Source organism: Salvelinus alpinus, chromosome 9 (genome assembly GCF_045679555.1).
Source record: "Salvelinus alpinus chromosome 9, SLU_Salpinus.1, whole genome shotgun sequence".
In the NCBI taxonomy this organism is placed as follows: Eukaryota; Metazoa; Chordata; class Actinopteri; order Salmoniformes; family Salmonidae; genus Salvelinus; species Salvelinus alpinus.
The window spans coordinates 46,775,027-46,791,863 of NC_092094.1; the positions used below are offsets into that span (position 1 = coordinate 46,775,027).

At 41.2% G+C, this 16,837-nt stretch overlaps 1 protein-coding gene across 5 annotated transcripts in view; it reads left to right on the forward strand.

The window, feature by feature from the left end:
* ptprz1a (protein tyrosine phosphatase receptor type Z1a) overlaps positions 1 to 16,837 on the forward strand; it is a 68,714-nt gene that overhangs the window by 19,551 nt on the left and 32,326 nt on the right. For all 5 annotated transcript variants that reach the window (XM_071326434.1, XM_071326436.1, XM_071326437.1 and 2 more), the window contains exons 2-6: positions 5,044 to 5,115; positions 11,514 to 11,693; positions 12,168 to 12,319; positions 13,195 to 13,290; positions 15,159 to 15,225. In XM_071326434.1, coding sequence (XP_071182535.1) covers positions 5,044 to 5,115; positions 11,514 to 11,693; positions 12,168 to 12,319; positions 13,195 to 13,290; positions 15,159 to 15,225 — 567 coding nt within the window. The remainder of the gene's footprint in view (positions 1 to 5,043; positions 5,116 to 11,513; positions 11,694 to 12,167; positions 12,320 to 13,194; positions 13,291 to 15,158; positions 15,226 to 16,837) is intronic.

The following is a 16,837-nucleotide window of genomic DNA, read 5'->3' on the forward strand; positions in this document are numbered from 1 at the left end:
AGAGAATGCGAAAAGGGGGGGGAAAAATAGCTATTTATCACTTCTAGTTTCCTAAATATTATTTAGTTGCGGGACTATATCCCTTTGCACCTATTGGATGATATCCTTAATGACTATTTAAACCAGCTCAGTATACAACACATAGCAAAGGCTATGCAGCGGCATTCTTTGAACTCCCCAGAAGAGTTACTGGTATACTGCTTTGGGAAGATTGTGAGAAAAAGTGGACAAAGCCATTTAATCCAGGATTAGACAGAGAAATTATATCATAGGCAAACATGAAGACAGCCCAGCAGAGCATGAGTCCCCATCCTCATCTTCTTCCAACCAGAGTCAGGTCAGGTCAAGATTTGGACATGGTTTAAGAACCTTTTCACACTAGTGTGCCAACCCGAGCCGTACTGTGTAAAAATATATATTCTTTTTCCATTGACCCTTCCAGCACGTTTCCAGTACAGATGGACTTTGGGGCCTATGCATTTGTAAGTTAATTCGTTTTTTATAAAGGAAAACAAGCTTCTTTCATCCCCCAGATGACAATCTTTTGTAGACAAAATGCTCAACTACGGAGGAATGTTGTTTAAAGGTTGAACATGTTTGGAAAAGGTCAAACCGGTACCCTCTCTTCTAATCAGTTCCTCCTGCTTTCGATCAGCACCTTTTGTGCACATCCACAGTGATGTTCCCAAAACGTTTGGTGCTACTTCAGTCGCTCTGCGAGGGTCCCTCATGCCCACGCTTTTTGAAAAACTTTGGCGTTATTAATGTTTCAGAAATGTAGCACATCCTCGTCTACCGTTCTTGGACATCACTTGGTTTCAGCAACATTTTAAGAACGTTTGGTGTAATCGGTTTGTTTCCCTATGCTTTAGTGAGCAGGTGCTTTGTGCAAGCTATGATAATGAGGCATGTTGGTTCTGACAGTAACTCTTCCGTAATTGCCTGGCAGTGTAGCCCTGAGGGATCTGGCTCCAATTCATTTTCCAGACAGGACTCATAGGGCATTGTAATAATAAACTATCCACCTCCTAACCATTCTGCAGCACTGGTACAGTGAAATGCAAGGATAATTATGTCTGCTTGTGAGGTGTGTGTGTGTGTGTGTGTGCGTGCGTGCGTGCGTGCGTGCGTGCGTGCGTGCGTGCGTGCGTGCATGCATGCATATATGGGTGGTTTTCCAGAGACAAGTAAACAAACACACATGGATATATTCCTCAGACAACCCCCAGAGTGCATTATGTTAATGATCTCTGTGCTGCAGACCTACAGTACCATCAGTTATGTAGACACACCCCTTGTCTTTTTCCACATTTTTTGGGGTTACAGCCTGAATTTAAAATTGATTAAATGGAGATGTTGTGTTCGCTGGCCTATACACAATACCCCATAATGCCAAAGTGTAATTATGTTTTTATACATTTTTTATGAATTAATAAAAAATGAAAAGCTGAAATGTCATGAGTCAATAAGTATTCAACCCCTTTGTTATGGCAAGCCTAAATCAGTCCAGGAGTAAGAATTTGCTTAACAAGTCACATAATAATTTGCATGGACTCACTCTATGTGCAATAATAGTGTTGAACTCTTTGATGCGTATGCTCACATATTGTGATCATTGTTGACTGGTACTTGCAGCGTTCCATCACAAATATGTGATTGGAACAGTAGCAACAGAACTTATAATGCAACAAACGCGTCTAAACAGCATTGTTGTTTGAAAAGCATCTAAACAACGTTTTGTACTGCTGGGAAACAAAAGATCTTCACAACTTTATTCCTCAATTTCACCTTTTATTGTTTAGAGAAGAGATACGTGTCAGCTAAGCTAACAGCAGCTAAATTCTTTATGATGTCAGCCATGTTTGTTCATGTTTGACAAGTGAAAACTCTAATCCCAGAATGCCATTCACTATAAGATGCACGTAAACAAAGTCAAAGTCAAAGATGGCTGCGCTCATTGCCTGAAAAATATGAACTTATTTTGGCCACTTTTCAGCATTTTACAAATCTTCGACGTACTTGTTACAGTGTATAAGTTCATGGCGGGTAGATATCGGGGAAGGTATCATGGGGGGATAAGATACAGGGGCAATTACTTTGATGGGGGGATTTATCAATAATTGGGGGGCAAACACAGAAGAAGTTTATACGCTAAATAATAATAAAACCCCTGGAAATGGGGTCTGAGCTGGCAACCCTGACCTACCATAGTTACAATCTGATTCCGCGTTGAAAACAACTGTAAACTCGGAAATCTCTGACTTCCGACTTCAGTGCGTTCAAGACAACTAGGAACTTGAAAAAAAAACGAGCTCCGACTGGGGAAAATTGTTTTGAATGGTCATCCAACTTGGAATTTAAACTCGAGACCTCGGGCCTCTATCTAGAGCTCCGACCTTCTGACCTGAAAATCACTGACATCATGATTTGACCTCATATTTTTCTGAGTTCCCAGTTGTCTTGAATGCACCATAAGTCAGTTGAGTGAACTATCATCTTTGGTCTGACAGATGCTTACCTGACAACCAGAATGCATTGTGCAAACATGGCACCACATATAGCTGGAAAATAGCTTAGCATTAGCTCATCATAATCAGTACAATCTTCAAAAAAGTATTTTACACACATCCTATGTGTCCATTAAAATCTATGCAAGAATCAGAATGCATTATTTGTCAGCAGAACTTGAAAACATGTGAATAAAACAGCGAAATACATTATGCTCCATGCATACATACAGTGGGGAGAACAAGTATTTGATACACTGCCGATTTTGCAAAAAAATCCAGAAAATCCAGAAAATCACATTGTATGATTTTTAAGTAATTAATTTGCATTTTATTGCATGACATAAGTATTTGATCACCTAAGTAAGAATTCCGGCTCTCACAGACCTGTTAGTTTTTCTTTAAGAAGCCCTCCTGTTTTCCACTCATTACCTGTATTAACTGCACCTGTTTGAACTCGTTACCTGTATAAAAGACACCTGTCCACACACTCAATCAAACAGACTCCAACCTCTCCACAATGGCCAAGACCAGAGAGCTGTGTAAGGACATCAGGGATAAAATTGTAGACCTGCACAAGGCTGGGATGGGCTACAGGACAATAGGCAAGCAGCTTGGTGAGAAGGCAACAGCTGTTGGCGCAATTATTAGAAAATGGAAGAAGTTCAAGATGACGGTCAATCACCCTCGGTCTGGGGCTCCATGCAAGATCTCACCTCGTGTGGCATCAATGATGATGAGGAAGGTGAGGGATCAGCCCGAACTACACGGCAAGACCTGGTCAATGACCTGAAGAGAGCTGGGACCACAGTCTCAAAGAAAACCATTAGTAACACACTACGCCGTCATGGATTAAAATCCTGCAGCGCACGCAAGGTCCCCCTGCTCAAGCCAGCGCATGTCCAGGCCCGTCTGAAGTTTGCCAATGACCATCTGGATGATCCAGAGGAGGAATGGGAGAAGGTCATGTGGTCTGATGAGACAAAAATAGAGCTTTTTGGTCTAAACTCCACTCGCCGTGTTTGGAGGAAGAAGAAGGATGAGTACAACCCCAAGAACACCATCCCAATCGTGAAGCATGGAGGTGGAAACATCATTCTTTGGGGATGCTTTTCTGCAAAGGGGACAGGACGACTGCACCGTATTGAGGGGAGGATGGATGGGGCCATGTATCGCGAGATCTTGGCCAACAACCTCCTTCCCTCAGTAAGAGCATTGAAGATGGGTCATGGCTGGGTCTTCCAGCATGACAACGACCCGAAACACACAGCCAGGGCAACTAAGGAGTGGCTCCGTAAGATGCATCTCAAGGTCCTGGAGTTGCCTAGCCAGTCTCCAGACCTGAACCCAATAGAAAATCTTTGGAGGGAGCTGAAAGTCCGTATTGCCCAGCAATGGATACTCCACAATATTAACCTAAATGACAGAGTGATAAGAAGGAATACAAATATTGCAAAACATGCATGCTGTTTGCAATAAGGCACTAAAATAAAACTGCAAAAAATTAAGAAATTAACTTTATGTCCTGAAAGTGTTATGTTTGGGGCAAATCCAACACAACACATCACTGAGTACCACTCTTCATATTTTCAAGCCTGGTGATGTCTGCATCTTGTTATGGGTATGCTTGTCATCGGCAAGAACTAGAGAGTTTTGTTAGGATAAAGAACTGAATAGAGCTAAGCACAGGAAAAATCCTAGAGGAAGATCTGGTTCAGTCTGCTTTCCAACAGACATGGAGACAAATTCACCTTTTAGCAGGACAATAACCTAAAACACAAGGCCAAATATACCAGGACGACATTGAATGTTCCTGAGTGGCCTAGTTACAGTTTTTACTTAAATCGGCTTGAAAATCTATGGCAAGACTTAAAAATGTCTGTCTAGCAATGATCAACAACCAATTTGACAGAGCTAGAAGAATTAAAAAAATATGTATTAGGTTTTTAATTTTTCATGATATTTTGACAAATGTTAGAATTTCTCTTCAACTTTGAGCTGAGAGTTTTTTGTGTAGAAATTACAATTAAATCAATGTTAATCCTACCTTGTAACACAACATTTTATGGAATAAGTCAAGGGGTGTGAATACTTTCTGATGGCACTGTAAATCTTACTCATTCTCAAAATTGAGCAAATTTCTTCAGACGGAAAAGATAACAGATTGTTTTTATTGTACAATCTCAGACCTCCCTCTTTTGCTGATATTTTCTCATATATAACTCTAAATGAGTGCTCCTCAATGTTGCACTGCACATAATGGCCTATAAGCAATATTGTTCTGTGTAATAACACATTGTTATTTGTTCTTTGCCATGATCTTTTGGAATGAGGGTATCGTGAGTTGGTCTTTGAAAGTGACATGGATGTCTTTCAGTTCTCAAATAAAAACAGACCAACTCAATAGCGTTTAGAGGCTGTGTGAACGTATAATCATTCTGGTGCCACGATAAGAATAATCCAGGCTGATTTAATCAAATGACATATTTGGACATAAACCGAGCTGTTTTTGAAAGCTATTTTCTTTCTGTTGCAGCTGAACTGGTGCAAGGATACGGATACCGGGCCCAGCGTAAATTCTCAGAAGACATCGACTGGTCCTATGCGGGTAAGTGTGTAGGGGACCAGACGGGTTTGGTTAAATGTTCTACGTCTATCTCAGTAGGATACATTGGGATAAATTATTGATATATTGAAGCTAAGTGATTTTGAAGCATTGTAATACCAAAGACCAGTTGAGGTGTTACCCTGTAGATTGAATGGGTTCCTCACTAGCCATGAATCCACAGGTGGTCAGGAGTGGAGTGGCACTCTGGTGGAGATAAGACTTTGATGTCTGCTGGACTGCCACAGTGTGTCCTCAAAGCTCCTCTTATGAGGTGTGTGTGTGTTGGTGTGTGTGTGTTGGTGTGTGTGAATACGTGCACCCGTGGGTGTGCAGGTGCGCGGACACACAGTGAGTGAGTATGTGATTGATAAGTAGTGTGCTTCAAATAGATGACTGGGAAACGCTAGTATTTTGAGCTGGTAGTGACAGACAATGTCAGACTTGCAGTCATAGACTAATAGTTGCTTGTGACTTGCGTACCGTGTGTGCGCGTGTAATAAGTGTGTGTGCGTAATGTAAAAACAGATAACCAAAGAGATTGTCTAGTCTGTGCATGTGGAAAATATCAGAAGGGATTAACTTTGTCTTTATCTGTTTGACTCATCCTTTAACAGAGCTGTTATGGTTTCCAATAAACCTATTAGGCTAGACTGGTCTTGCCTTAGACTAGACCGTTCTGACTGGTTAGAGAAAAATGGAGTAGCCTAGTCACGAAGCTTGTCCTCCTCACGAAGCTTGTACCTTGGAGTAGACTGGGATTTTCTTAGGAATGGCCACTCCTGGCATCTCTATATCAGCCATTTTTTGAGAGGAAGAACAAAGGTGTGTGTGTGTGCATGTGCGGCAGACATCAAAAGAGTAGGCCATTTGCAGAATATACTCTTTGGCAATAATTCTGTTTACAATACAGGTCATGATGAATAGCTTGGTTTCATGAATATCTTCTGAAACGGGGACGCCAAAGAGACCTGGGAATTAATGTCCTATTTGAAAAGATAATTTGAGAAAACATTCACGCATTCTCCCCCCTTCTCTTGAAGATCATCTGAACCCATTCCAATTTCCCCCCGTGGTCTCATTTTGAGATTTGCATTTGAATACGTATCCCCTTAGAAATTCATTTGATCTTCATGAATTCGCCTGACGTTTGGCATTGGGTGTGGAGAGATATCAACAAGGAAATGGATTGGTTATCATTGGGGGTCATTTGGAGCCTTGTTCCAATAGTAAATGGCATGGCCTTCTCTCTCCCCTTTACTCCATAACCACTGGTTGGGGGAAAGAGTAGACAAGTTTCAACTGAAATGTTGTCAGTTAAGAATTGGCCTATGTTTAGGTTATCATATGGGGAGATGAGAAAGGAAGACTTATTTACACTGAAGTTCAAGTTCAGAATATGGCCCACAATCTCTTTTCAACTAATGTTGACAACATCCAAATACACACAATGTTGTAACACAAGCTGTTAAACAGTGCAAACGCCACAATGTATTGGCGTAGCCTCATTTGACAGAGGGTTACATACACATGCATACACACACGCACACACACACACGTCCACACACAAAACACCCCACCGCACACACACACAACACTAGGGACTCTCTTCTCAGGGACTATTCCTTTATTTATTTTTTCAGCCATGGAGAATTCCCTGGTGGTGAGAGAATTCCCTGTGTTAGGCTCTGGGACCCATATTTGGAAAGTAGGGCACATTCAGCCCCTGGTTTAGAGCGGCTGTTTAGCCTAGCTTGTCTGATCTGTGTTGGATGAGACATGACATGGGTTATGACTAGCCAATATGGCATAGAATGTATGATGTGTAGCAAAAATGTGTGTATTTCTCTTCAATTCAACATTGACTTTGATACAGTTTGTATTATTAGCATGTTTATATTTTATACAGTTGCCAAACAGTCAGTAATACAGCATATTCTACAAAATAGATGCATCATTTGGCATGGAAATGTACCATGCATATTTACTATGACCCTCAGGCAGTAGCACACAATAATCACCCCCACCCCCCATATCTCTCTGTCAATCTTTGCTTTCACTAGACATGACAAGAAAAAAAATATTCTCTCTCCACCCCTTGTTATCTTTGTGTTCTCCTCTCTTCTCTCTCTCTCTCTCTCTCTCACTCCCCCTCTTCTTCTCACTGTCTAGTCTACCCCTACCCCTTTTCCAACGCTCTCTCTCCATCTTCCCTTTGCTCCCTCTCTCTCTCTTTACCACACCACCTTCCCATACCTCCCCTTTCGCCTCGGTCGGCGTCACAACAAACTGAATCTGAGTGACACATGGGGAGACTGGCACAACAATGGGGACATTATTGGGTGAGGGCACAGACATGTGGGCACAGGCAGCCAGGCGGGGGGACAACCTGTATTCCGACTGCCAATGCCACCCTAACATGCCCCTGTCCCTCCCCAACTTCCCTGTCCTCGATAACCTCCCCCATCTATAGGCCTATTGTATAACTAGCATAAACAGAAAAACAGCCCTGGTCCAATGGCCCTATGGATGCTATACTTACCCTGTGCTTCAGAAAGTTTATGTTGGATGCTTGAAGATATATTAGAAATAGAAAAGCAGTTGATAGAGTTCAACGTTCAGATAAACTTGTTCATACACACACAGACAAACACACACACACACACACTATATTGCTTGTTGCTTATTAATATTGCAATGACTATTTAGTCATAATAACAATAACACAATATTGTGTTGTATTTTGAATCCCTGTGATGTGCTCTTGTATTGGGTCCAATTGTTTTTGTTCAGGCACAATATAGAAGCTCATGAGAGTTAAACAACCATTCTGCACGGTGGGCCCTCCCAGCCAAAGGGCTTGGAATGGTGATTTGTGGTTGTGTGAGCTTGTTTGTGATAATGTGTGTGTGTGTGTGTGTGTGTGTGTGTGTGTGTGTGTGTGTGTGTGTGTGTGTGTGTGTGTGTGTGTGTGTGTGTGTGTGTGTGTGTGTGTGTGTGTGATTTTATTGGATAATCTGCATTGTGTGTATGTGCTATCATAATGCAGGTGTGTGTGTGTGTGTGCTTCCATTAGATCATCTGCATGTGTGTGTATGCTCTTGCGGTTGTGTGTGTGTGTGGAAGGGATTCTCTTTTGCTGTGCGTGCCTTTTGAGCGACGCATCCCTTCAGCCCTGATCTTTCTTATCCTAAAACCATAATAGACAGGCTCCTCTGACATACCTTTAAGTGGATCCAAACACTGTACAGTACCATCATTATCACCACTAATGGAATGGTCTACTACCTCTCTTAGAAAGGGAAGAACGGTATCTTTACCAAGCATTTATGCATCTGAGCTCAATTTGGAGTGTCATAGCAAAGGGGTGTGAATACTTATGTAAATGAGCTATTTCGTACATTTGCAAAAAAATCTAAAAACATGTTTTCAATTTGGAATTACAATTCTTCCAATGCACCAATTTTTTTCTTCACACGCCCAAAAACACACATAACAATATTATTATGTGAAATATTATTACACACACATACAGGTAACTACTAAAATAAAGGAAACACCAACATAAAAGTTCTTAATAAATGAGAGGTGGGCCATCACGAGCCACCAGAACAGCCTCAATGCGCCTTGTCATAGATTTTACAAGTGTCTGAAACTCTATTGGAGGATTCGACACCATTCTTCCATGAAAAATGCTGCTTTGAGACCCCTCCTTCAAATTCACTGATTCATCTCTTCTAGCCATAGTAGCCAAAATAATAGGCAACTGGGCATTTTTATACTGGCCCTAAGCGAAGTGTTATGTTAATTGCTTAATTACCTCAGGAACCAGTACCACACCTGTGTGGAAGCACCTGCTTTCAATATACGTTGTATCCCTCATTTACTCAAGGGTTTCCTTTATTTTGGTATTTACATGTATATAATAAATACGGTTCTAACGAAATTTTCATATCAACAATTGAAATGACTGAAACATGTAGATCAAAACGTCAAAAAAGTATGTGATCAAAATGAAATTCTAGCTCGATAAATCATTCAAAGGGATTTTGTCCATTTTCATGTTCGTTCAACGGTAGCCTAACCCGCAAGAACGCTACCTAGCAAAACTTTTTTCGATACTTGAGGTCAAAGTATAATATTGCAATATGTAACTGTATCTATTTTATGAAATCGTCTGAATGCAACAAATGAAGCTAAGCAAAGCAGCACTGACCCTGTCGATTAGCAGTGACTGGGAGCATGAATACCCAGGTGCCTTTCCTGAGGTTTTGTTGCAGTTTTAGCGAATGTTGAGAATTTGAGCATAAAAACCATCAGAACCATTGAGAAAAAAACATTAGATAACAAAGATTTTTTAATTTGGCTTTTCACAACAGCTTTTTTTTATACGATTATCACAGGGTAAGCACACCAGCAGTTACAATTGCCCACAACAGATAGATGATGAAGAATATACTGTTGCATCATATCCGCTCTGCTGTGTGTGTGTGGAGCCATTGACATGCTAATGAGCTGACCCAGAACTCAGAATGACCTCATTCAGCCTCATTGTCTTTACAATGATGGGTCTCTACAGTATGTGGGCCCCAGGACTAAAATTCAGTTAGAAATTGTAACGAGTAATAGTAGTAGTAGTAGTAGTATGTGTGTGTATGTATTTACATGCTCAAAGTATATAGCCTAAGCAATGCATATCAAATCTATCTGCTGGGAACTTCATGGCAAGTGAAATAAACACTACCCATACTCACTGTCACTGATATTTTAGCCAGCTTTTGTTGTTGTCTATGTCATATGAGACAGGTGTTGGCTAAAACAGAAACAGACTGGCAACCAGGATGAGTTAGGATGAGTTAGGTTACAGGAGAAGCATTGAAACAAAACTCAGGAAGGCAATTTAGGCCCCCCATGCGACCAATACACTGAAAATGATACTGCCAGCCCCTTAGTTGACTCCAGTTCAACTGGAAAATGTACAGCAATGAATGAGCAGGAGCAAATGTTGGAATGAAAGCATGACATTAAATTGTTCTATCGTGTGAAATTGTTCTATCAGCTCCATGCACAGCCCCATATCAACCCTTTGCCATAAGCACTTCATGTAGATTGGACTTGATTGAACTACTCATCATATCACCCAACCCATGATTACTTGAATCAGGTATTATGCACCGATATTACATTTTTGGCCGATACCAATATTTTCCTTGTCAAAAAAATCGGCGATGAGGGCCGGGTCCAGGATGTCTTTAGCAGGGACCCAGCACCTCTCCTCCGGGCCATAACCCTCCCAGTCAACCAGGTACTGGAAACCCCTGCCCCCTGGTCGAACCCTCAGGAGGCGTCTCACCGTATACACTGGCTGGCCATCGATGACCCGGGGGGGAGGGATGGGCCTAGAAACAGAAGACAAAGGACTGTGAGACACAGGCTTAATCCTAGACACATGGAAGGTAGGGTGAATACGGAGGGTACGGGGTAACACAAGAAGGACAGCAGTGGAACTAAGGACTCTAGAGATGGGAAAAGGACCAATGAAACTGGGGGACAGTTTGCGGGACTCCACCCGAAGGGGCAGGTCCCGAGTGGAAAGCCATACCCTCTGCCCAATGTGGTAGTGGGGAGCTGGGGTCCGACGACGGTCAGCTTGTCGACGATACCTGGAGTTGGTCTTGAGAATTGCCGCCCGAGCTCTTCTCCAGGTACGTTGACAGCGGCGGACAAACATCTGGGCCGAGGATATGCTGACCTCCTGCTCTTGTTCCCGGGAAGAGTGGAGGTTGATACCCAAAATTACTGTGTAACTCATGTAGGGCAACATCTGAAAAATAGCACACTTGGTAGTGTGTACCGTTGCTCGACCAGTCGATCCACACAGCAGACATTGTTGGCGACATTACGTCATGTACCTACATTATATATATATGCACGGTAGCTTTGAAATCGGTTTTTAACATCGGCGTTAAACTAGACATCGGCCGATACCGATGTTGGCATATTTAGCTAAGATGTTTATTGATATATCGTGCACCCCTAGGTATTAGTGCGGGGATAAAAAAATAAATATTTATCACACCCTGGGGATCCCCCAGGAATGGCTTGAGAAATTCCACAGTTCTGCATATTACACCCCAGTGATATCCTGTCAAAGCAGACACACCTGAAGGTGATTAGGTCGTTAGCTCTCCGCAGGAGCACACCTGCAATCAGTTGGTCACTAATTAAAGAGGAAGAAACCAGAGTACACTTCCGGGAAAAGGGAAAACAACTGAGTTGTGTTTTGAAATGGAAAACGGCATGTACAATTTTTGGGCAAATGAATGTAGCTGATGCACCACCAATACGTTAGCTATCTATCTCTACCATGCATTAAACACATTTCAACTCTCTTTTGGCAGGGACTCTCAACCAAAACAACTGGGCCAAGAAGTACCCATCATGTAACAATGCCAGACAGTCACCCATCAACATCGAGGAGGAGCTGACACAGGTCAAAGTTCAGTTCCAAAAGCTGAAGTTCGAGGGCTGGGAGGAAGCGATGTCTGATGGGGCCACCATCAAGAACGACGGCAAGACAGGTATGCGCTCTCACGTCCCCATAAGTCGTCACCATAAAAACAGCATTACAGCAGCCAGCAATGAAACTGTAAAGCCAAAGTAATACAGTAAAACAGTCCTGTCTGCAACCAGCCATTCAGTCACCTATTCAGTATCCACTGCCCGTGGGAAGAAACTGTCTCAGAGCCTTCTGGTCTGGGTTTTAATACTACGGTGTCGTAGTAGAAGGAGGAGGTGCAGAAGAAGAGTGGAAGGAGGAATACAATACAATATGATGATATGGAAATTATTATATATTGTTACATACTGAAAGATACTGAAAGATTTTATAGTGTATACTTATGGCACTTTTAAAGCCGATGGGTGTGTGTGTGCGTACGTGACTTTTTGTGTTTTCACTTGGCAAGCTTCAGGCCACATCAATATAGTGTGTGTGAGTGTATGTGTGGGTTGTTTAATGGGGTCAACTAACACCCTCTGTGTGTTCTCTCCAGTGGCGGTGAACCCAGAGGGAGACTTCTATGTGAGTGGAGGGGGGCTGAGGGGCAGGTTTAAGGTGGGAAGAATCACCTTCCACTGGGGACGCTGCAACGCCTCCTCAGAGGGCTCCGAACACAGCCTCAACGGGGTGAAGTATCCCCTGGAGGTAAGACCTGACATTCGCCCATTATAACTATGACAGAGTATAACCTTGTTATAACCTCCATATGACAGAGTATGACCTCATTGTAACCTCCCAAGTAGGGCTTTCTAATTTGTGACTGTTTGGCTGTATTTGACAGTATTTATCCCTTTGACACTTATCAACACACGGGTGTGATCATTCTACAGTGGTCCCTGCAGTGTACACTCAAACCGAATAAGTGCTTGGGCTCTCTTCGAAGAGAGATTGTCCGGCTCAGTAAAGCCTCAAACGTCCGCAACAGTGAAATGGACTACTTCTGTGAGAATTAATGAGGAGGTGGTACACACCTCAATTCAAACTGTTGTTAGAAAATATTAACTAATCTGAAATTGACAAGTTGAAACATAGCCTATAGATAATTAGCAGGCAGCGTGCCTTGGTTTAAGGGCAGCACGGGTTAACTGTCCTGTTGCGTAACAATCACATTTTTGAACAGTGAGTGCATTCTGACATCACTCGCATAAAAAAACTCACATTGGGGCGATTGTTAGAGATATTTGGAACACACACGATGAAACGGTTAAGTTTCTGAAAAGTTCTAAATATGTTTTATACGTTGTACATGACCGTAGGAATTCTAAGTGGTTTTAATGGGCTTTCTCCATTCTGATGGTTTTATTCTCAACCAAACTAGGACAAAACTGACTGTGAAGTACTCCGATTAGTTTAGCATTGTATCAAAATATCGCTATAGACAGTATTGTTCAAATCCAAAGATCCAAATATGTGGATCCATACCAGTATACCTTAAAATAGGATATAGCACTCAGCCCTACTCTCAAGTACAGTTGAAGGGATATCAACCATCTCCTGTACCTTGTATCTGTCTGTTCCAGATGCAGATCTACTGTTATGAAGTGCATCGCTTTGAGTCCTTAGACCAGGCCATCAAGGACGGGGGCAGGATCACAGCTCTCTCTGTGCTGTTTGAGGTGGGCGTGAGTGTGTGGTCATTTTCTGAGTGTGTCTGTATCATTGGTGTAAAGTACTTAAGTAAACATACTAATAAGTACTACTTAAGTCGTTTTTAGGGCTATCTGTACTTTACTACTTCTATTTTTGACAACTTTTACTTCACTACATTCCTAAAGAAAATAATGTACTTTTTACTCCATACATTTTCCCTGACACCCAAAAGTACTCGTTACATTTTGAATGCTTAGCAGAACAGGAAAGTGGTCCAATTCACACACTTATCAAGAGAACATCCCTACTGCCTCTGATCTGGTGAATTCACTAAACACAAATGCTCAGTTTGTAAATGATGTCTGAGTGTTGGAGTGTGCCCCTGGCTATCCGTAAATAAAATAAAAACAAGAAAATGGTGCTGTCTGGTTTGCTTAATATAAGAAATGTGAAATTATATATACTTTTACTTTGAAAGTATATTTTAGCACGTATGTTTACTTTTGATACTTAAGTATATTTAAAACCAAATAATTTTGGACTTACTCAAGTAGTATTTTATTGGGTGACTTTCACTTTTATTTGAGTCACTTTCTATTAAGGTATCTTTACTTTTACTCAAGTATGACAGTGGGTACTTTTTCTACCATTGGTCTGTATGTTTTGACCTACTATGGCCACAGTACCTACCTGTGTGTTCAGGTAGGTAGGTACTGTAGATTGGGGGGAGTGGGTGTCCTTGACAGGTATGTCATCTGTTGACATTGACAGGAAGCGGAGTGTGCTGATGGATTTGATTTTGTGCAGGTGTGCGTGTGTTTGTGACCTGTGTCAAGAGTGTTTGATGGATCATTTTGCGTCCATACCAGCAATGATTTTCATAGTCGATGAGGGATGACTTACTGTATCTACATAACTAGTCTGAACAGTACCTCTACTGAATAAACAGCCTGGCAGTAACTGACAGTGTAGAATACCAGCAGGTCAATACCATGTGTGTGTGTGTTTGTTGAGGAGATTAGCACACACATCTTACGCTACACTCCGCTGCCCACCTGGGAAATCAAAGGGGACAGAATAGTGGAACGGATTACCCACTACAGCATCAGACTGAGCAGAGATTAGACATGCTAGAGTACATAGACGGTCAGCTGTGGAATATCACGTCTCTAGCTATTAGCTTAACATCAGTGTTGGCTTTAGCTTAGCATCAGTGTTAGCTTCAGCTAAGCGGGTCACAGCTTTAAAGGGGCATTCAGCAGTTCAAACAATAACAAAGTGATCTCCATGCCCCTATTTCAGTAAAAAGCTGAGGGATGGGGCTGGAGAAATGTAAGCACTCTCAAATTCATTGACAGAGCTATGTATACAAGGACTGACCATCCATTATAACAACATTGTAGTTTTAGCAATTATTTTGAGGCAACATAGTGTTTATTTACATTTACTTTGTTTATAAACAATGTAGTAAAAACAAGGTTATGTTTTGGGTTCTGATTGGGTACGACAGTTGAACTGAGATCATGAGATCATAAGTTATATTTTTCAAGAATCAATGGCTACATCATTATTCATTTATTTTTCGATTGTGTTATTGACTGTACGTTTGTTTATGTGTAACTCTGTGTTGTTGTTTTTGTCGCACTGCTTTGCTTTATCTTGGCCAGGTCGCAGTTGTAAATGAGAACTTATTCTCAACTGGCCTACCTGGTTAAATAAAGTATAAAATAAATACATGTACGTCCCAAAATGGATGTAGCAACTGCAGATTGCCTCTTTAAAGCAGCCCAAGAAATGTAGGGACACAAAAAGGTAAGGGGGAGGAGATGAGTAGAGGAAGCTACTGTAGACTTTTGAGATGCCTGACTAACCTACTGCCTTTCCCTCTTTACAGACGAGCATCGAAGACAATGACAACTACATAGCCATTATCGACGGAATCAACCGTGTCAGCCGATTCGGTATGTCAACCTGACTTAACCCTAAAAACTCTAACCTCAACCAATCAACTTTTTTTTACTCACCTGCTGTAAGCACAACCATTATTATCTCTCTTGCATTTCATTATCGATGTATTACTGCACAGCGCTGTTCCTAAGTTTCAGTAAAAGTATGTTGTACAGTCGATAGTTAATGCTAATGGAGGTTGAAGTTTTCAATGCAGGTAGGCATTACAGAGTGCATCAACTCATTTCATGTAAATTCAAGGGCCACTATCCCCCACAATCATACACCCACTACCTCACTGTGCCTTAATGTAACACACAGGCATGCACTAATGCATAAACACACACACTGTTTTCTTTATGTTCATCTTCTGTCGTTCATCCTCTATTGTTTACCCTCTATCGTTTATCCTCTATCGTTCATACTCTATCGTTCAAACTCTATCGTTCAAACTCTATCGTTCATACTCTATCGTTTATCCTCTATTGTTTATCCTCAATTGTTTATCCTCTATTGTTTATCCTCTATTGTTTATCTTCTATCGTTTATCTTCTATGGTTTATCCTCTATCCTCTATCGTTCATTCTCTATCGTTCATTCTCTATCGTTTATCCTCTACCGTTTATTCTCTATCGTTTATCCTCTATGGTTTATCCTCTATGGTTTATCCTCTATCTTTTACCCTCTATTGTTCATTCTCTATCGTTCATTCTCTATCGTTTATCCTCTACCGTTTATCCTCTACCGTTTATCCTCTGTAGTTTATCCTCTGCCGTTTATCTTCTATCGTTTATCCTCTATCATTTCTCCTTTGTTGTTTATCCTCTATTGTTTATCCTTTATCATCTATCGTTCATCTTTGATCATTCATTCTCTAACATTTATCCTCTATCGTTTATCCTCAATCATGTATCCTCTATCGTTCATTCTCTATCGTTTATTCTCTATCCTTTATCATTCATCCTCTATTGTTCATCCTCTATCGTTCGTCCTCTATCGATCATTCTCTATCGTTCATCCTCTATTGTTCATTCTCTATCGTTTATCCTCTATCGTTCATCCTCTATTGTTTATCCTCTATGGTTTATCCTCTGTTCTCTATCGTTCATTCTCTATGGTTTATCCTCTATTGTTTATCCTCTATCGTTCATCCTCTATCGTTCATCCTCTATCGTTTATCCTCTATTGTTTATCCTCTATCGTTCATCCTCTATCGTTCATTCTCTATCGTTCATTCTCTATCGTTTATCCTCTATCGTTTATCCTCTATCGTTTATCCTCTATCGTTCATCCTCTATCGTTCATTCTCTATCATTTATACTCTATCGTTCATCCTCGATTGTTTATCCTCTGTCGTTCATCCTCTATTGTTTATCCTCTATCGTTCATCCTCTATCGTTTATCCTCTATTGGCTATTCTCTGTTGTTTATCCTCTTTTGTTTATTCTCTATCGTTTATCCTCTATTGTTTATCCTCTATCGTTCGTTCTCTATCATTAACTCTTTATCCTCTATCGGTTATCCTCTATCGGTTATCATCTATCGTTCAACTTCCATCTTTCATACTCTATTGTTTATCCTCTATTGGTTATCCTCTATCGTTCATCCTCTATCGTTCATCCTCTA